The sequence below is a fragment of the Merops nubicus genome, unplaced genomic scaffold (assembly GCF_000691845.1).
Source record: "Merops nubicus isolate BGI_N331 unplaced genomic scaffold, ASM69184v1 scaffold21187, whole genome shotgun sequence".
Classification (NCBI taxonomy): domain Eukaryota; kingdom Metazoa; phylum Chordata; class Aves; order Coraciiformes; family Meropidae; genus Merops; species Merops nubicus.
Window position 1 is genome coordinate 19269 of NW_008622601.1, and position 20516 is coordinate 39784.

General features: G+C 42.3%; 1 protein-coding gene across 1 annotated transcript in view; it reads left to right on the top strand.

Annotated features, from left to right (window-relative positions):
• LOC103777313 overlaps nt 1-20516 on the top strand; it is a gene marked incomplete at its 3' end in the record, with an annotated part of 56216 nt that overhangs the window by 17509 nt on the left and 18191 nt on the right. The window contains exons 4-5 of the mRNA XM_008944866.1: nt 4741-4794; nt 8896-8997. Of these exons, the coding sequence (XP_008943114.1) occupies nt 4741-4794; nt 8896-8997 (156 nt within the window). The remainder of the gene's footprint in view (nt 1-4740; nt 4795-8895; nt 8998-20516) is intronic.

The window sequence follows — 20516 nt, forward strand, 5'->3', positions numbered from 1 at the left end:
TACAGCCCTCAACATGGGGTGATGTCCCTCAGGCCACACCTGGCATCCCAGTGAGATCAGACTGGCTGTGGAGAAAATGCAGGTGAGGACGTGACACACTCGCGTTGAGGAACCGTTCACCCAAGCAGCCGCCGGTGCGTTGCCATTCCGTTAGTGTGGCAGTGCTGGTGAGGTTGAGATGCTTTCATCAATACACTGAAGCTGCAAATGGCATCACCTCACTTTTTGTCTGATTTCTTGTTATAACTACGTAGTAATTTTGGTATACTAATATAATGGCATAATTCCTGGTGGTGTGGTGAGGATTCCACCTATAAGATTGCCTGATTCCATCCTGAAGACCAGTCATAGAATCATAGAATGGTTTGGGTTTAAAGGGTGGGGGTGAAACCATTGTATTCCCTCCCCTTCCCACACACTCTGATAAGAGGCAGGGAGTGGTTTCTTGTTTCACTCCTGCCTTGGAGCTCGGAGAGGAAAGTTCTCCTTTCACTCCGTGGGACCCTGGAACCATTTCTGAGGGTTTTGTATATTTTATCTTTTGTATTATTCCCCTAATCTTTATATATATTATTTTCCTTACCTCCCTTTTTCGTTTTCTGTTCCTTGTTGAACAATATACTTCATTTTTTTTTTTTTTTTTCCAAAGTGTGTGTCTCTCTCTCGGGGGGGAGAGGCGAGTACATAGTTCTGTTCCGTGTGGGTCCTGCCCTGAACCCCTTTTTACACGGAACCAGGACACATGTGTAAACTGCCTGTGAGGTTGAGTGCACCTGCAGATGAGGCATATCTGACTATGACTACTACTTGAGAATCCCATTGAAATGTTGAGTCCCAGAGGACCCGTGATTACACGCGCTCTGGCAAAAGAATCCCTAATTCTTGTAAATGCGTCGCGTCTACTCCAGGTCATGTGCTGCGTAACTGGAAGAGTCATACGTGCTTTCTTAGGCTGTATCTGTTTTCCTTTCATCCAGTTCCACATCTCGGGGAAGCAGCTGAGGCTGTAAAAGCTGGATTTGAGCATTTAAGGATGAGTGTCAGGTCATGGGCATCCCAGCTCAGTATCTCTCATCTTCAGCTCTTTCATCCTTGTGATCTAATTCATCACTGCAGTCTCAACCAGTATAGGTGAGAAGCTGGAAGCAGCTTTAGTGAGTGGGCAAATATTCAGCACTACAATACCAAGAGATCGTGAACTGTTGTGTTCATCTCCCAAAGCAGAGCACTGGTCTAGCATGGTAACTTGCAAAAATGCTCCACAAGAGCCTGTGGAAAAGGTGGAAAAAAAAAAACCCTCTTGGTCTGAAACTGATGGTCCTGAGCAAACCTGAGTGCTAGCCAGACAGAAGCATGATAGTCTGAGCAGGGGCCATCCTCTGGAGCATCCTGGAAACACTGGCTCTGCATGTGTTTGTGTGAGAACTTGAGAGATCTGTTAGAGAGAAAAGACCCTGTTGTGAACTCGGAGGGTGTTGCTGGACTCTGGCAATGGAGCTACGCAACTAAATGCTTCCAAAAGCCCAACCCATGGAAACTACTGGCCAACGTGGAGATTGCTCAGATAAAACACCAGTGCCATGAAGATTAAGCAGTCTTAGGTCAGGAAGAACAAAAGTCTTATCTTTACAGGTGCTGACGTCTGTCAATAATACAAGTCTTAATGGCTTCTGGTACTGTATCTGACATAACTCAGGTTTTGATAAGTAACACAGAGAGGGGTGCCCTGCAGGATTCCTTGATGCCTTTAATCATGTGACATGTGTGGAAATGTCCTTCCACACAAAGGGCATCTGAGCTCAGGCGCTTCAGAGCGTGCAGACTTCCCACCTCCCCACCCACAACATTGTCTGCAGTGAGCAAACACCAAGAGCATCGAGTCGGTTGGGATCACCCCAGTCTGAAGGCAAACAGGACTGAGTAACTTCTGCGCAGTTACGTAAGCGGATGGTGTTGGCTACACACAACAGATGGTCAGGTTATGTATTAAGGACTATTGACCCAAAGGACCGTAATCATCCTGTGAAGCACCAGCCAGGAACTCATGTCTGCTCCACGCCTCCACCGTCTCCCAGACCCTCCCTGCAGGGCTGCTGGGGTCAGGTGGAGTGAGTGTGCAGCATACCCTTTTAAGAGGGTGTTTTTCCATGGAAAGCTGTTCTTTTGTGGCTATGAAGGCTGAGGTTTCCCAGATTTTCATGGTTTATTTCTTCAAAGGTGGCCTTGGTAGCAAGCAGATACTCGAACCCTGACCTTTTTTTGGTGTTTCATACATAAAGATGAATCTAGACCTATGCGTGGTAATAGCTGTTACAAACTGCTTGATTTGAGATGCTTGAAGTTTAGTCTGAGTATTGCCTGCCCTGGTCCTACCAGAGCAACCTGAGAAAGTATGACCCTTTTGTGTCTTACTAGGAAAGCTCAATAAGTTTAGGAACTTTTTTGGCAAGTATGTGTGAAGCTGACTTGAATCATCAGAGAGTTTTAGAAACCTTCCTGCAAACCTTTCTCTTCCCTTTCAAAACAAAGGCCCTCCTGACATAAAGCCGCTGATAAATATAGCAGCTATTATTCACAAGTTATTGTAAAATAATACATTAGTGTGACATCATGAGACTCTGCAGCCAGATCCTCACTCCCTAATACACATATGAGAACAGTTGTTCATTGCAGATGGGAAGAGTGACTGGTTCCAGATATGATATCACAGCGTGAAATGTACAACATTGTAAATAGGATTTTCATAGGCACAGATAATAGGGCCCATCTGCTTTCTAAGGATAAATTTTGGGAGTTCCTTGCTTAAAAGAAAGCGCTGAAGTATTTTAATGCTACTTGACGTAAGAATTCTATTGCTGACCATAATTAGGTAGTGCATATAGAATGCAGAGAAACCTGTTGTGTAGTAAACATCGTAGCGCTGCTTCTCTCCGTGTGCTGGAGCTGGGCATCCATGTGCACGTAGCTGCCCTGGTGCCTTCTGGGCTGTGGACCCAACCTGATTTTTCACATGTGTAATGGGCATTTGCACCTGGCTGATTGACAGCTGTCCCAAACTATTCAAGGGGGTTCGGCAGAGTAACACAGGATATCCCCTCATCTGCTTTGTGCTGGTGGGTAGATGTTGGTATGGGAATTGTGGTCAGGCAGAGCAACCATCCCTTTTCATTTTTTCCTTTTTCTTAATAGTGGCTTCTTTTACTAACAGCCCATTGATTTGGTGGCAGATTCTGGGCAATTAAGGAAGAAAAAATGACTATTAAGAGTTTTGCATCAGTGAGTACTGGTGCTAGCAGAGGCAGACGACAGTGAGATCGCTCTCATGTTCCCTAAGCGTCAAGTATCCCCAGAGGTGCTCCCAGTGGGTCATCCTGATTTTCGTGCTGTTGTCCTGGGTCGCCTGCCATGTGGCTAGTGTGCTTGTCAATGCTAGTTACATAAGGCACAAAACAGACATTGCAGTGAAGCATTCAAATAATGCCCAATATAGAATATGGAGTGTATGGTGCTGGTATTTCCAAATGTAAGCAAATAAAAACAATAGAAAATCTTCATAAATCTGCAAGTTCTTCTTCAAGGCAGAAAAACTTTCACATGTAATAAGCTTTATTTTCCTATTGTCTGAGTATTTCCCAGAATACATAAAATTATATGCTGCAGTAAATTTTTAAGGAAGCAATTCCTGTGAGAGGTTCCTATGATTGCTTAACACAGAAGTGCAAACAGATGGAACCTGTTCGTATAACAAATTGGCCAACATTATTTCAAATACACAAGTGGAGAAAGTTTTAAAGTTTCAGCCCAAAGCAGAAGCCTGCCTGAAGACAGATACCTAGTTGTATTTCCAGAGGAATCAAAAGCTGTCACTTGTAACTGCAGTCACCTGAATCACAATTCCCAGGACCCTCTTGGGGTGGGAATGGCACTGTTGCATAGCCTGTAATTCCTTGGTTGGCTCTCCATTTCTCTTGGATAGATGTGAGCACAAGCAGCAAAACTGCTTGGTTTACTTTGGAGGGGTGATATGGATTTGTTGCAGGTGACTTAAGCTTTGAGTTGGCAGATAACACAGCAGAAATAGATAGACCGTGGAGTTTCAAATGGATTTAAGATAGTTTGACTTTCAGTGTGTTTAAACAGAATTTAATCCTGTAGACTTTAAATGTTTGTGTTTGGAAAATCCTTTTGATTCTTTTTTGGAAATGTTCTTTGTCACAGAATTATTGCTACTGTCTGTTGCAGGAACAGCCTAAGCAGCCAGAACCCCATAAGGCTGATACCTGCTGCCATGCAAACTCAGCAGGTCAGCTTTTCCTCTTTCCTCCCATACACTAAAATAAGCAAAAACAGCATTCTGCTTTTCCAAAACAGAGGGGGGAAAAAAAAATTGCTTCTATTGTTTGTTTGTAAACAAAGTTGGTGGATACTTGGCAGAAAATGTGTGAAGGGAGTAGGAGGGCTTGGTTCCTCAGTTCACCCAGTAGCAGCAACTACTAAGGATTCAACATCTCTTCTGTGATGACAGACTGGAGTAGCTCAGCTTAAGCCTATCATGAAACTGCCTTTTGGTTTGAAGTTGCTCAGATGCTAAGTTGTCAAGACTTGAAATGTATAATGGAACTTTAGATGTATCTCTCATGTTTCACAGTAGATATATTACTCACAGCTCTCTAATTTAACTGATGTTATATAAAATTAATAAGATTCAGGCATAATCTTTCTCCTTCTCTTCTTTTTAAGGGACCCTTGAGAATAAATCCTAAGAAGTACCATGAAGCCTTCATTCCATCTCCAGTAAGTGTAATTTTATAATGTTTTAAAGTTCATAAGTAAAGGTCTATTAAGATAGGAGTTATGCTGTGCTGGAAAGGTCACTCGGAGGTGAATGAGTTGGAGTAAATGAACGTGATCTGGATTTCCTTTTAAATCAAATATTTCCAAACAAATCTGCTTTTTCATACCTCAAAGAACCTACTTGCTTAGCTTGTGCTGAAGTTGGGGGTACTGCTGGATCCCACAGAAGCCAGCTGAAGTCAGGTTTGAGGACCACCAGATAGTGCAATCGGAAACCCTTGGTTTATGGCTGCGGAGGTTTTATAGATTTTCCACTGATTTAAGTTAATCTTCCCTAAACAAATATGCTCTCCATTTTCGATCTGCTGCATGAGCTAATTTGAAAAATCATTCCAGAAATAATATGCGTGATTCCTTTTCATGTGCCCGCTTTTGCACAGACTGTATCTTGGCTGGCTAGGGATGCGATTCTGTCACATGGGACTGGCTTGTGCCAATTCTCTCTTTCCTTATTTTTACGGAAAAGAAGGGCTCTTGCAATTTCAGGGACTTCCAGTAGGGAAGGTGACATCATGGCTGGCACAGCTAAGGCTTTTTATCTGGAACTGACTTGGTCAAAATGTTGCCATCAATGAGAGAGAGTTTCATATTGAAGAGTTTTGTTGGTGTTGGGGGAGAGAAGGCAGAGCCTGCTGTAAGACAGTGCAACACTGACTCTGTTGTCCCTGCTACTGACAGTACTATTGTTTTGGGGCTCGGATTGAAAGCCTTGAAACTTGTGGGTTGTCATTTCATGTTGTTGAATTGGGGTAATGTTTTGGAGCCTACTCTGTTAGAGACAGTGAGAATTACAGGCGTGGAGGAAGGTCGGGGTGCACAAAGTAGATGAGGATTAACTAGGAGAAGAAGCACAGAGCAGCTCTGGGTACGTCAGTGGTGCAGCACTGCGTGTGTAAGTGAAGGAAATTGTGATCCTCCCTTTACAAGTGTCCTTGTAGGTGTGCTAAGTGTAAGCTGTTAAACAATATTGTCTGAAATTACAAAATACAAGGTTAGCTGACAAATTCAGCTACTCCTGTGAGTTCAGTTGCGTGTGAAGCTTTACCCGCCATTGCTCCCTGGGTTCAGCTGTTGCCTTGTGCAGGCCATTGCTCACAGTTGTGCATGCAGTACATACATTAAAGAGGGTTAGATGAGGTTGCTGTCTCAGCTGTCTTTCTACTTTTTTGCCCTTTGTGGAGCTGAATACCAGAATCAGCCTTGTCCCTGATATCAAGCAGAATTAATGCCTGGATGAAGATGACTGTGTTTGGTGTCAACACAGTCCTCACTTTTAAGACAGATGCTTTAGGAACCTTATCCTTTGAATAACTTTATTTGCCATAATGGAGGGTTTGCAGCCTTTGGATTCTGCAGGACTTCCTATCGTTGCCAGATGCTGCAAGAGCTGCAGCTGTAAAAAATCACCCATTTTCTCCTGCTGTTGACTGGGGCATTGCACCCCTTTCTCTTCAGCTCCAACTTGGCTATGGCTTCATGGAGTTCAAATGCAACAGCTGTTCACCTTCTAACATCAGAAGTCCCAGGGAGTTTCTTGCTGCAAATGCGCTGTCTGCTTGCCTCATTGTTGGATGAAGAGTTGGGAGGAAGGCCCAGGGTCTTTCTCTTGGAAGCTACTCAGAGAATGGACCTGAGCATTGAAATCTCTCTCGCGTCTCTTGTCTTCCCTGCACACAGTAGTGTGGTTTGAAATGGTGGCATTGTCAGTGTGAAGAATGATACTGCTGAGCATGAGTGATGGAGTGACTGTGGCTGTACTGTGCTTGTGGAAGACACTTCCAGCGCAAGTTAAAATGCTGCAGATCTTCCTCTTCCCAGAGGGGGATTGAGAGCACTGCTGGTGACATGCTCAGGTGGCCGTGGAGCAGAAAAAGCCCCACACTCCCTGGATGTGGCTGCAGAAAACTTGAAGCCGTTGAGGCCAATACAGTGTATGCACCCTGTGGGCAGCTGAAGCTTTGCGAGTGGTTGCGTTCTCTTGTAATTTGGTGCCATTTTAATTGCATTAGTAATCTGAAATGCCAGCTGTGCAGAGTAAGGGAAAAAGGGGAATGCACAAGTGTTCTTGGATGTGCGTAAGTTTGCCCAACAATCATGAGCATGAAGCTCAAGATATAGAAATATTTGTTTTTGGAGGCAAACCCAAAACTGATGGCAGTTTCCTAATTAGTTTGGTTGTAGGCAGTGAAGTTGTTTGCTCTAAAATACGTGTGCATACACATATATTAGTGTATATATTGTTTGGAATGAGGGTGACTGGCACCAATTCAAGACAAGACTCTGTGGACTGTGGAGATGCAGCTAATTAGGTGGTGAGATACATCACACACCTTTACCAGGGATGGGGGAAAGGGTCTGCCTTGTGTTTTCTTGGACAGGAGGGAAGGAAAAAAAGGTATAGAACCAACAAAATTATTGTGAATGCCAGCCTGTGTCCTGCAGCACAGAGCAGTGCTAGGTACAGCCAAAAATGAAGTAGGTACTTTCCTTAAACAGTGACTTTGAACTTTTCTTTTTAGATATGTGGTGTATTTAGGTAAAGAGTTGGGGCAGGAGAGAGAGGGTAGAGAGAAGTGAGGAATAAGACCATGTGTAAAAAATCTGGCTTTTTGAAAAGAACAGTTTCCAATTTGAATTATGTTGGTCCAAGAGGCTTTGCAATTTTTCTGCATCTTGTCATGGGAGGCAGCTTCCACACAGCTGTTGAGCTGCTGCTGCTTTTCTAAGAGTAATTTGGTCTCTTGGAGGACAGCCTTAGTTTCACATCATGGCAGGGTTCTGCCGTTTTATTGTTTTGGTATCTAAGCAGAGTAAGATATTTATGTGATATTAGGACTTCATGTTTTCAGGTTATAAAAGTAGTTTTTCTTGGAGGCTGAGCACACTGGTAGTTCTGATTGGATTTACTCAGGCATACGAGACTCAGGAACATGTATCTGAGAAACAACTAAAATTGCCATTAAGATTTTAATTCTCGTGGGGCTGTTTTTTGTATTGAAAGACAAGGAAGTACTAAAGAAAACTCATCCTCTTATGTACCTCAGAACTATGCAAAGATAGGTTGCTCTTGTTGATATGAAATGGTCACATTGTTTGACGTGTTCATGGCATTGTAAATGGGCACATGGAATTTTTCATATACTGAATTATGGGGAAGCAGAAATGAAAGCAGCCAGAGCACTGTCCATAATTAGATAAGAAAAAAAAAATGGCAGTCCTTTAAAATCTAAAACCTTTGTGTAGGCATCTTCAGGAAACTTTGTCTTTATTCACCCCATGAAGGAAATCTTCCAAACTAAATCCAGATTAGCCAAATGCCAAACATGTCTGAGGTGGATAATCATGGTGTGTACAATTAGTAGAGGCTCTTGAGCAAGGATGTTAACCCAGCATATTGAGAGAAGGTGTCCTAACATGTCTCTTATAGTACAAGATCTTCTGGCTTGCAGTTGGCATACGTAATCATAATTTTCTGGAATCTCTTCTGACATAAGTTTGCCAAATCCAGAATATATGGTGTTAACGCATTTAAAAAAAAAATACAGAGATTTCATCCTCAGCCACTCTCCAGGCCACCTTCACAGTCTGACCTGCTGGTCCCAGAGCTGTGTCCCCCTGTGTTTCACCTCACCAGGAGAGCAGCAGGCAGCTCTGCACCGGGGCACTTCACACAGACTCTCTTGTAAGCGTGTTCTGAACAATAGCTTTGAGTGCTTGAGTTGGCAACTTAATGTGTGAAGAGCTGTGCCTGCAGAAAACTACCCATTCCCAAGAATAACTGAGCAGAGCTTGCAGACAATACATCTTGAGGGCTTGGCTCTGTCCTGGATAAAAAGCATGGAACTACTGTGCAGGAGAATCTGTAGAAGGGAGGTTATTTGCTGAAAGATGTTGCATGGTGAATCCATTTCATTTCTGTGCACGACTGCAGGATGCTTGTCTCACTAGGGTTTGTGTCGTCTTTGACAGTGTTTTAAACCTCACAAAAACTGTATTTTAATATGTTTTGGTCTTGCATTTATTTTTCTTCCTTTTTGATAGGATGGTTCTCGTGATATCTTCATTGATGGAGTGGTCGCTCGCAACAGAGCCCTGAACGGTGACATCGTGATAGTGAAACTGCTTCCCAAGGAGCAATGGAAGGTCAGCTCAGTATCTGTTTCTGTGATTAGCAGAAAGAGTTTTACTGTTTTCTTCACTGAACTTAAGGCCTGAGACAGAGAATAGAGAGTTTCCTACAGATCAGATTAGTTAAATTGCAGTTTATGCTGCTGTAGATTAGAACACTTTATCCATTACAATGTTTGGAAAAAGTGATACCTAAAGTGTTGAAACCTCACATTCTGCATGGAATGGCCTTTTTACTCTATGGAGAAGTCTGACAACAAGGCTGATTCAAAGCACGGTTGGCAGAGGTGAGGTGATAGCTGTTATTTAGCTGTCTTCATGTTATGCCATTGGATTTCTCTGTGTGGGTGTTTGCAATTGCTCATGTATTTGACAAGTGCTGTTCAGAAAGCTTTAGTAATGGTGAACTCTCTCTAATTTGTGCATCCTCAGTCCATGGAAGGCTTATCTTGTCACAGCTCCAGATTTTGTGGTAATACCCTTCTTTACATGAATGAAGAATGTGTGAAATGATCGGAGCAATGCAAATGTGGGACAATTTTTCATTTTTATGTCTGAGAATTTCACTAGGATCCCTTTCTGTGGGTTTCTTTTTCACTGATCAAACTCAGTCCTTTCAGGCATCTGCATAAATTTTTATTTTAAATTTGCAGGTTTATCTTTTAACAGCAGTATGCAAGGAAAGTTCTTGCTCCTTTGCTGTAGTTGCTGGGAGATGTAAGATATATTTAGCAGTTTTAACATTGGCTTTCAAATGTAAGCATGACAGAACTGCCACAAACTATTTTCCAAACATGGTTTATGAACTTTTCTTGAGCATTTGAAGAACATTGTATGTGTTATCTTTGTACTTGGACAAAAGGAATACTGAGGGTGATTCCAGGAAGGTTGGGACTGGTCTAATTTATTTTGGTCTGGTGCTTCTTAGTCATTGTAGCTACCTTCCCTGCCTGTCTTTGGTCATTTGCTGAACCTTCTACCTTTTCTGTTCAAGTCTAATAGTGAAGGAAATGGTCTGAAATGTACTAGAGCTTGTCTCTTCCTTTCAGGTATGCATGAAATGAGTAAATGACCTAAGTATGTACTGACAATGTAAATGCAAAGCTACCTTATGCAACAGGCAATCATAGCAGGGATCTAGGGCATTACAGGTATATCCATGTACAAATACAGGAAAGAAGTCTGCTCTGAAAAACAATTCTGGGGGTCAAAGCAAAATTTATTTGCTAGCTATTCAAGAGCCCAAACCAGAGTTCACTAAAGGTGTGATGATTACGATGTTTGGATCACCAAATCCATATACATAAATTATCTTTTGTATTAGACCATTTCATGTAGTTGGAAAAATTGAATAGTTCAGGTACTTGGATCCATTGCCAGGACCTGCCAGCACAAGGGCTTCTTTGTAGGCTTGATAGGGGTTGCCTGAGCCTGGAAGTTTGTCTGCAGTTTTCCATTTATATCTGGCTCTAAATAAAGATAATGCCTCTCTCTTGTATCTTCGTACCTTCCTATGTTCAACAGTAATGTTCTTTTATGAATAGAAGAAGGGTTTAGAGTATTCTCCCTGTCCTGAGAAAATGCTGGAATAAACAGAGCTAGTGGAGAAGTGATGTCTGACTGCAAGGAGGCAATTCAGAAGACTTCAGTGTTTTGTAGGACGATTATGATTTGTCCGTGGTGAATTTAGCCTTGCCAAATGAAGTAGCTGGAACATGCCAGTCATGTCGTTCAGCCACACAGGTGCTGCCCTATGTAGTCTCATTTTTTGTTTCTTGCCATCAGCAACTTAATCAGCGATGACATCCCTTTTCCCCTGCTCCCCAAATCCCTGGCTGTGTGCTCGTGTTTGTATTAGTTCTTTGGGAAAGGTGCCACTAAGTTGCACTGAAAGATACTGCATCCTGCCAAGTAATTCATACTGATTAATGATAAACTGTCGCAACCTATTCTAGGTTTTTCCATTTGTTTAGTCTCATGCTGCTGCGAAGCTGCCACATAAGTGTCTGGAGGGTTTTCTCCTTCCCATTGGGCCTTTGGAACAAGCTGAACAGCTTCAATTATTGCCTTGAAAAATGTAAATCAGTTGCATGGTATAACTGATGCTCTCAGAGGAGACTTTACAGGCGCTGTACATATTGGTTTGCTAGGATTGAGATGTGCGTGCTGATCGTTTTTATGGTGTACTAGTCCCAACCCATTAGTCTGTACTCTGCTGAGGACCAAGGTGGTTTTTTTTCCTGGTGACCCATTGTCTTGCACAAGATAAGGTTACCATTACAGCAGGTGGAAGTCTATGCCTTTGGAATTTCAAGCACCCTGAATGGCCTCTAAATGCTCCAGGGAAGGTCTTCCCATTGCTAGTGCAGGAGATTCCTGCCATGGATCTCCTTGTGCAGTCACAGTGTACTGCTGCATCCTGGTAATGGCAGGACGACTTAGCTGGAAACTTGGGTCAATTTGTGTATGTAAATGGGAGGAAGGGGGAAACTTGACTGGGAAAACCATGGATTTTGGAGAGGGAAATCTGTGTGTTTGGTTGACAAGCTGAGAAAGTTAGGAGCTGCCCTGTATCCATTGAGTCAGCCTTTGTAGGTCAGGTGTCTGTGAGAAGCACACCAGCTGGAGAGCAGTTTCTCCAGGGCTATACTGTGTTCTGCTGAGCCTGGAATGGTGGTACCTTGCACACAGGTATCAATGCTACAGCGAAATGTAAGGTGATGGTGAAATACTCTAGATGCATGGTTATACTTTGTGTAATAGCATCTTGAGAAGGACGGCAATATTTTCTTTCTGCAGCCTTCCACTGCCTGGTTCAGTGGTGGGAAATTTATCAGGCTTGAATTTCTCAACATTGTGTCCTTCCCAGCATGTGCATCAAGTGCTTGGATGAGCTGCTGTGGTCCTCCCTGCACTTGTTTTGTCTGGTCTTAAAGCTCTGTTTGTTCATACATCCTCTGCAAGAGCTGCTTGCTCTTCAGTGATGATCAGTTCATATTTCTGTGCTTACTATTAGATCCGATCAAGAGCCAACAATTTCTGTGTGGCACCACTGGCTTGAGGGAGAGACATTTTGTTCCTGAAATTTGTTATCTTCTGCTCCCAAAGAAGGTGGCTGTCAGCTTCCTGCCAGGGTTGAGTGGTGTGCATTGTGCATTGTGGTGATGGCATTTGGAGGCTGTATTTCAGAAGTTCCTCTCCTGTCCTCTTGGGTTACATCTTGGGAATATTGAGGTGCTATGGTAACTTTCAAATATTTAGCTTTTGCAAAGTAAGGTATTTGACTTAGACTGTTTTTCCAGGTACTTAACCTACTGGTAGCAAATGAAGTCAGAGTATCATTGCAGTCAGCTAGGCTGTCCCCCTCTTACTTCAGGCTGTAGGGCTTCCCTGAATCTGTGCCTTTATCTTCTGGCAGCACATCACAACAAAAGAGCCAGTGAGAGAGGATTTACCTCAGTCGTTGTCAATTATTCTGATAAAGAAGAAAAATGGTGCTTTATTTCTTGGCCGATTTTTACTACTTTAACTTCCACCTGTGGGTTCTTATGTTTTATGGAGTTGTGTTTACATCAATTTCAGGAGCTTCAATGATACAGTGGCATAATTACTGAGAAAGCAAAAAACGTTGCTGTGATGATTACAGCAGTATTTTTCAGGCTCATCAAGGAGGGAAGCCACATCTCAATGTAAAAGGATAAACCTGACCCATCTTTCTTCATAGCCTCTTTGCTCGTTTAGCATCTTCTTATTTGCCAGACAGAATTTGTTTAATTTCAGATATCTGTTTTGGTTTTTCTTGCAAGATGTAATTTCTTTGGTGGAAGAGAATAGCACAATAAGTCATTTGATACCACTTGGGGCTTGGATTCCTGGCCCAATCTCTGGTGCTTTTAGAGTAGTAGTTTATAACACAATGTTTTTCGTGACAACCGTCTCACGCACTGCATGCTATGGCTGAAATTTTAGAGTCTTAGTCTGAAAATAGTGCCCAGATGGGGACTTTTTGCTGCTCAAAACTGCCTGAAAGGATCTGGGAGGTCCAAACTCCTATCGCTTGATACAGTACCCAGGAGAGATCTCTAGTTCTGCATCCAATTCCAACAGTAATATGTTAAAATGCTAATATATATACTATAGATGCACATAAAAAGACAGAGTAACTTGCCAGTTTCTCAGAACTCAGTGCCTGCAAGTGGTATCTTTTGTTGTCATTTCATGAATCATTTCCTCCTTCAGCTTGAAGTGCTCCTTTGCACTATTTTTAGCTCTTTTGATCTTGTCAGAGGGTGTCCAAGGCCAAGGAGGTAGAACTGTTCATCTACATACAGTGTGTGTTGCTGGATAACAGGGTAATGGCTCCAGCATTTTAGTCCTGAAGTGTCCGAAGGTCATAGAAATAGTAATTCTTTATAGCTTGGGAAAGCACGTGTTCTGTTCAGCACTGAGGTGTCAGAGTCTATACAGTGCCGCAGGAGATCTTAGAGCTGCCTCTTCTAGAGCCATATGTCAGAGATTAAATATTTAAACACTTTCTGTACAGAAGACACAAACTACAATTCACTTTTCACAGCTGTGACTGTTGTTGGCCTACCTGTGAACAAATGCAGAGAAGGAACAATTTGATTCAAGCAGATATCACCAATATCACCGTTTATAGTCAGAACAGAGCTACGTATCCTGGCAATGTTGCTGTCTTCAATCATGGGTGAAAACCTATGAACCATTGGTTGTCCAGAGGGGATGCTACCTTTGGATTTGCCCTGGTGAATAATGATTCATTTCAACAAAATTCTGCTGAGTGTCCGTTTCTTCTCAAAATCTCCCAGCTAATGTAAGGATAACAGTAACTCAGGAGGAGATGGGGTTCTTAGAGGGTTATCACAGCAACGCAGTTTGAGTCTAACAATCAAGAATGTTGTTTGGAAACATTACATTCATAGTAATTAAGAGAAAAAAGAGTTCTGGAGAAGTCATTATTGAAATAGTAAGTGTTCTGGCATGCTAAAAGCATTCAAGTGTAATTCATTATATCTAGGAGTAAAGTGGGAAGCCAAAGAAGCCAGCTAGGAAGATGTCCAGAAAAGTAGAGCTCTAGTAAATCTGAAAGGTTGATGGAAGCTGTAGCAAAGAAGAGTAGTTCTTTGGTGGTGGTTGTGGTTTTCTTTAAATTTGGGTTGCTGTAGACTTCACAGTGAGGGCTGTAAGTTGATGGTTGCACGCATGTGTGTGCACTCCCCACCCCGTCTTGGAATATCCCCAAACCACAAATCGGTGGAGTCTGGAGAAGCTTCATTACATTCTTACTTTCTGATTGTGCCATTCTCTGAATAGTTGCATGTCGTTCCACACTGCTGGACCTGATGGACCTTTGCTGGGAGCTGGCATGGCTCTTTCCTGGCTTTAATTGGCTCCAAACTGACTGGGTATGCAATAACAAAAGATAGCGAAAATGCTGAGAAAATAGGAAGTGTTGCTCACTGTGACGTATGTGGCATCACCTTTGCTGCTCTTGCAGGTGTTGCTTTCACATTTTATTAATCTAGTATCACTTGAAAAGAATCAACCAACACAATGAGTTTTAATGGTGAGACTTGGCATGATTTTTTTGTGGTATATAATGATAAAATGACTGTGATGATCTGGGTTGTGTGAGGTTCCTGTGACTCAGTGCTGTGATCATCCCTTGCCTCCCCTGGTTGTGTAAAACAAGGAGGCAGAAAGACCAGCTTTTTGGTGTTTCAGGCAACCTCAGCATCCCGTGAAGGACTTTGCCTGTCAATACCTGCCATTGTCTCTGATCTGAAAGCCAAAACCAGGTTGCCAAATAATAAAATCACATGAAAGGCACAGTTTTTGAGCAATCTAGCACCCTTTTTATTCTTCCTCCTTCTGTGCTGGGTAGTAGTGCTATTAGAAGACAAATTGTTCAGTTACGTAGGAAGGAAAACTTATTTTTATTTACTGCCTGCATCCTGTCCTACCAGCACAGAATTACATTGCAGATGTGGTTTGGCTGCACAGATGCAGAATAAGATAAAAACATTACCCTTAGGTGAACAGTCAAGCAATAAATAATCATTCATCTTGCATATGGTCAGTTACATCCTCAGTAGAGTAATGGCAGATAAGCCCCTTGTGATGGGGGTGACTTCAGGCTGTCTGAGTTACCACTAAATTTTACTGTGTTCCCTACATCTTGAGTGGAAGGAAGTGCTTGTGGGGGCATCTGATCTTACTTTAGAACAGGAGTCAGGCCAACATTTAATACCTGATCTGTTTCTGCTAATTTTTTTTTTCCCCTTGGTCACATGAATATAATCTAGTACAGCAAATTGTTTCCTCTAACAACTAACTTTCCTTCAAGTGATTGTTTTAAACTCTATTCTTCCAAGTCTTCTGTAAATATGCACAGATCAGAGTAGTTTATTCTTAATCCAGTCTCTTATATAACTGCTATCATTTTGGACTTTTCTTAGTCTTTGGTTCCTGTGGAATTAGTATTTCTTAGAACTGTTTGCTTTTTGCCAGTTTGGAGACTTATTTGATGATATCACATGAGTATATGGAGCCTACACCTTATAGAGTCAGGATACCTGTTGTTGTGATGGGATTGGTTTTTGGAATGTCACGCACGTTAAACTCACTTAGCTTTTTATAAACACTCTCTTGAAAGACTGTCCAGATTTTCAATAGTCTGTGTTTCTTTCTGATCCACACAATTAGGAATAAGTTTAAATAAAGTGTACTGATGATAAATGTCTCATCTGGCCTAAAATGTGTACAGTGAATGTTATACTGTTTTTTTTAAGGAGACTGTATCCCTAATGTAGCTTCATAGTTGGAGAAACAAAGAGCTACTTTGACACTGAAAAGCTGTTCATCATTCAAGTCCCTAGGTGAGGTGGTTTTGGATAGTATCCTAGGTTCTGAAGAAAAGGAAGAGTGCTATTTATCCATTTGCATGTTTGTTCTTGTTATCAGCTGGCAGAGCAACAACAATTGGCTGCAGTATTTACATGTGGTCAAAGATGCTAAGGTTGGCTCATTAACTCTTTTCCTTTATTTCCTTAACTCATGTTTATTTTTCTTAAAGCCATAAATCAGAAGGACAAGGAATCTAAATTAGAGGTGATTTATGTAAATGAAGAACTGCGGCAGCTGGAGGAGTGACAGGGATTTTTCTACAACAGGTTCTTTGGGGTGAGATGTGGGACCTCATTCATAACCACGTGGTTCTTGGAGATAAGGAAGATGTTTGTCATTAGGGATGGGATGCCTTAAATTTGTTGTTGGCACAAGATAATTTGTAACTATCTAAGATAAAGGTGTCTGAAATTTTATAGTCAGGTTTTGAATCAGCATGCTGCTATAGCTTCAAAGGGGTGGGATAGTTGTGCCTCTTCCCAAACACTGCTCTGCATCTTCCTCCAGAAAAGCCAAAGTGTAGCCAGGTTGAACAGATCTCCTGGCCTCCCATTCCCTCCTGTCCTAGCTTCATGATGTTTTTTTTGCCATGAGGGGATCCCTTCTCTTCAAATTTCTGAAGCTAATGTCCTAACTGCTAGGCACATCGCAAGACCTGGGAATGAGTCTATTCTTGGTGCACTGTAGTGCAGTAGAAGGTGACCAGTGATTTACATGCATCAAGAGCAGTTTTCTTAACACTGGTAACATAGAAAGTCTTGCTTGCTACTTGCTACTGTCCGTCACCAACTTAACATACAAATCAATGCCCTGGACCCTTTAACTGTGGCAGCATCTTTCTTCAGCCTCCTGAAGAATTGCAAGTGATGGTTTCAGTCAGGTTTCTTATTTAAGAGGTGCCACTCAAAACACTGAAAGATAAATTAAGTTTCCTCCTCATTATCTTTTCCCACAAATGCCTCACGGCTTCAGTACTACATCATTTTTCAGCATGTGCTTGCTCACTGATAAGGCAACTGGTGTGAGTTTTTGAAGGGCCCAGATTCTGTCTGCACTTAACATTTTTTTTTTTTTTTTTAAGTCCAGCATTAACTACCTTGAAGCTTTTTATAAAGTGTTGGTAACAACTCTAGGAAAATACTTCAGGATAGCGTGATGATCTTCTAACTGCTAAAAAAGGCAGTTACATTTGTGTTTTCTTGCTTTCTCACTGTTTCTATTGGTTTGTTTTTGTTTTCTGTGTTCTGTCATATCAGGCAATAACTATTTCATGAAAGTGGGTCTCCCTCTGAGTTTTTTAAGTTTCCAATATTTTAATGATTCATCCATCTTCAGCTGTATCACCTCCTGGGGCTGAAGCATTTCTTTGTTTTTAGCTTTGTCTAAATTATTTTGAAACAGAGCAGTGCCAAAACACATACTTTTAATTGAGCCACTTTGGAAGTGTGAAAATGAAGACTTGGCATGATCTAATTAGCACTTGTGTATTTTGGTTGCAAAAAGTGACTGGTGAAGAATTCCCCAGACATTGTTCTCTCTTCTGTCTGAAAAAAATCCTGCATAAAGGCGTATATCCTGCTTAGTTCTTGTTGGTGCTTGGAAGTCCTGACTAATGTTTGCTAATTAGCTAGCTGCCAGGACATCCTTCTGTTCTTGTTGTCCTTGCTTTTTGCTTGTTTGTTGGAATGAGCATTGGCTACTTTTGTCTGTAAGCTCTATAGAAATTGGCACTTCTCCTGTGGTCTCTTTAAATCCCTCATGGCATCATGTTTGCCGGGTTGGTGTTGTCTGGGGAAAGTCCCAAGGAGCTATGTGAAGTGGGAGGGTTATCTCAGCAGCTCCTCTTTCTTCCTGACCTAATGATTGTTCAGGAGAGTTGAGGAGTTCTGGTAAAACCTAAAGTACAGTAGCCAAGTAACCAGCCTCTATGCCCTACCTGATTTTTTTTTTTTTTTTTTCCCCCCAGTAGAGTGAATTTCCTCCAGGGTTTTATCACTCCTTCTAGTGTCAGATTGCCTGAATTTTTTAATTTTCTGTGCAGATCCAGATCTGCAGCTGCAGCCCCTTGTAGCAACTACAACTGCAGTGATGGTCTGGCTTAGGTTTGAACTTGTAGCTCTTCTCCCTTTGGTGAGAGGATGAGAGCTTGTCTGGTGACAAGCATTGTCTGAAATGGGTCTCATCCTCACAAATCTGGGCAGAGCCTAGCTGTGTCTGGTGATGCTGCAGGAGCCATACCCTGCACAGCCTGACTACCTTGGGAGCAGCTTGCTGGCTGTTCCAGTGCAGTCTCTTTCTAACCCAGTCCCATCCTTTGACTTCTTGCACTCTTGGCCAGTGCCTTGGTGCTTTGCAGTTGCCTTTCCATTCAGCCGTTGTCTTGCACTTGTCCCTCAAATGTAGAATTGGCTTGCTGGTGTTAGAAAGGCAGCACTGTATGGGCCTCCCTGTTAAGCTTCTTCCAGTATCTTCATATAAGAGCAGTATCCAGAGGGCACATACCAGCGATCCTTTCCAGTGACTGCACCTTGCTGGGAGCAGAGCTGCTGCCTCCCCTAATGAAGCAGCATCACCACCACTGCCACCCCTGGGTGAGAATAAATGGCTTGGCTGGCTCTAAGTTATCTAGTGGGGCAAGGGGTCTAATGCCATAGGTGAGTGCTGTGTTGGCAAGCTGTATGGTGCTAGAGCTCACCTCTTTTGGGTCTGTCTTGTACCATGTAGATGTACCCAAGCTTAATGGATGGCCATTAGTTTAATCTGATTTAATTCAGTAGCTATTCTTCGTGTGTAGTCCGAGCAGTGTTTTGGCATGACTTTACTCCTCCTGGTTTTCCCCCATATTCCTGAAGCTTTCTGTAAAACTGTTTATTCCTTTTCTCTTCACAGTTGTTGAACTGTGGTTGTAATGTGTTTATCAGCTCAGATTTGTGTCTTGGAAACTTAATTTACCTTTTTATGTAACGCTTTATCACTAATGCATGGTAATGTTTCCTGGCAGGATATGCATTGTTAAAATTCATTTGCAGGAAAAAAGAAAGCATAGAGACATACGACTCCCCCCCTTGTAAGGTTCAAAAGTTTGTAAAGTAAAAAAGGAAAATGTTCTTCATGGTACCTGACATCATTTCAGTCCCACCATCCTGCTTTCCCATGGGGTGACTCCTATCAGTGGCTAAGATATAACAGAGCCCGCAGACTAGGTGTGGTGGCAGCCATCACTGTCAAGTAAAGGAAAGGCTGGGAGGGGAAGACTGTCCTTGTCAGGGCAGTGTCTCCATCTATACGGTCATTTCCTATGAGCTTGCTGAGACCTTGGGCAGACTGTTCGCTAACAAAAATGCTAACACATGTCCAAGTTGATTTTCTTTTTTAAAAAAATTGCCATTGTCTTTTCATCACTGAATGATGAGTCGGCTTTATCCAGTGGTCAGTGATTCAGCTGCCTGCCCTCTTGTGCCAGCAAAGTCACTTAAGCAAGTTAGCAGTACAGTTTTTCTGGCGACAGTGGCACATCACTGCAGCAGCCAACTGCAGTGACATGGGAATGGTCCTGGAGCCCAAGGCTTGTCTTTGAGCAATTAGTTGCTATGATTGTAAATAAACTGTTAGACTGTGATTCAGAGCTCCAGTTCCCAAGAACTGATTTCTGTTAAGTGCTTTGGGAGAGGGGAAAAAAAAAAAAGTTAAAAAGAAGCAGCAGCAATTAAACTAATCTCCTCTAACAATATATGAGTTCTGAGGACCAGTGCTTGAGGGAAGGGCGTTGTACGAAATGACAGACAACAAAATAGACATAACTCTTTGTGCAGGGCTGTTGTGTTATTAAGAAATAGAGCTCCCAATGTTGGCATATCACCCTCTCTGATTAAACACTGTGGTTTCACCAGCTAAGGATCAGTTGCTTGAGGAAGCACTAAGTATTTGTCAAATACTCTTCTTTCGGATATTTCACATCCGGATGCTTTTGTCTTCATCGGCTTGCCTCAACACCTCTGCTGCTTGGCAGGCTGGCTGTGCTCCCTGCCACCTCTCCTTATGGCTCTAATGCCATGCCCTGCACCCTGCCTTGGCCTTAACTTCTTATTAACTTAATTATTCATATTACTTAACCTAAAAGTAGCTGGTTGTGTGGGTTGATCTATGTCACTTGGGTGGGGTGAGAGACCAGGATGAGCGCAAATACTCGCCTCTAATGAGCAGCTCTATGCCCTTGTCTATTACAGGATGTCTCTTCCCCTTTGCAGATGTGAGGAGGTGGATAGCACAGTTCCTATGTCCTGGCTAACAAGAAACCCAAGGAAATACTCTGTTTAAACTGCATTGGCCATTTTTAGCATAAAGTGTTTCTCCAGCTGAGTCCATGGCTGGATGTACTGTACGTCACAGGATTATGAATCAAAAATAAGTGCTGAAAAACACTGGCATTGAATTTTAAATTTGTCACAGGTGCTGCTTTATTAGTTGCTGCCACCTTTTAAAATTTTTCAAGTCTTTTATTTTCCAGGATTAGTCAGAACAGCATCAGAATAAATATCTTCCTGCCGGTGTCGCATCCCCTCAACTCAAGTGAAAAATAATGTGGGTTTAGCAAAACCTCCACTCTT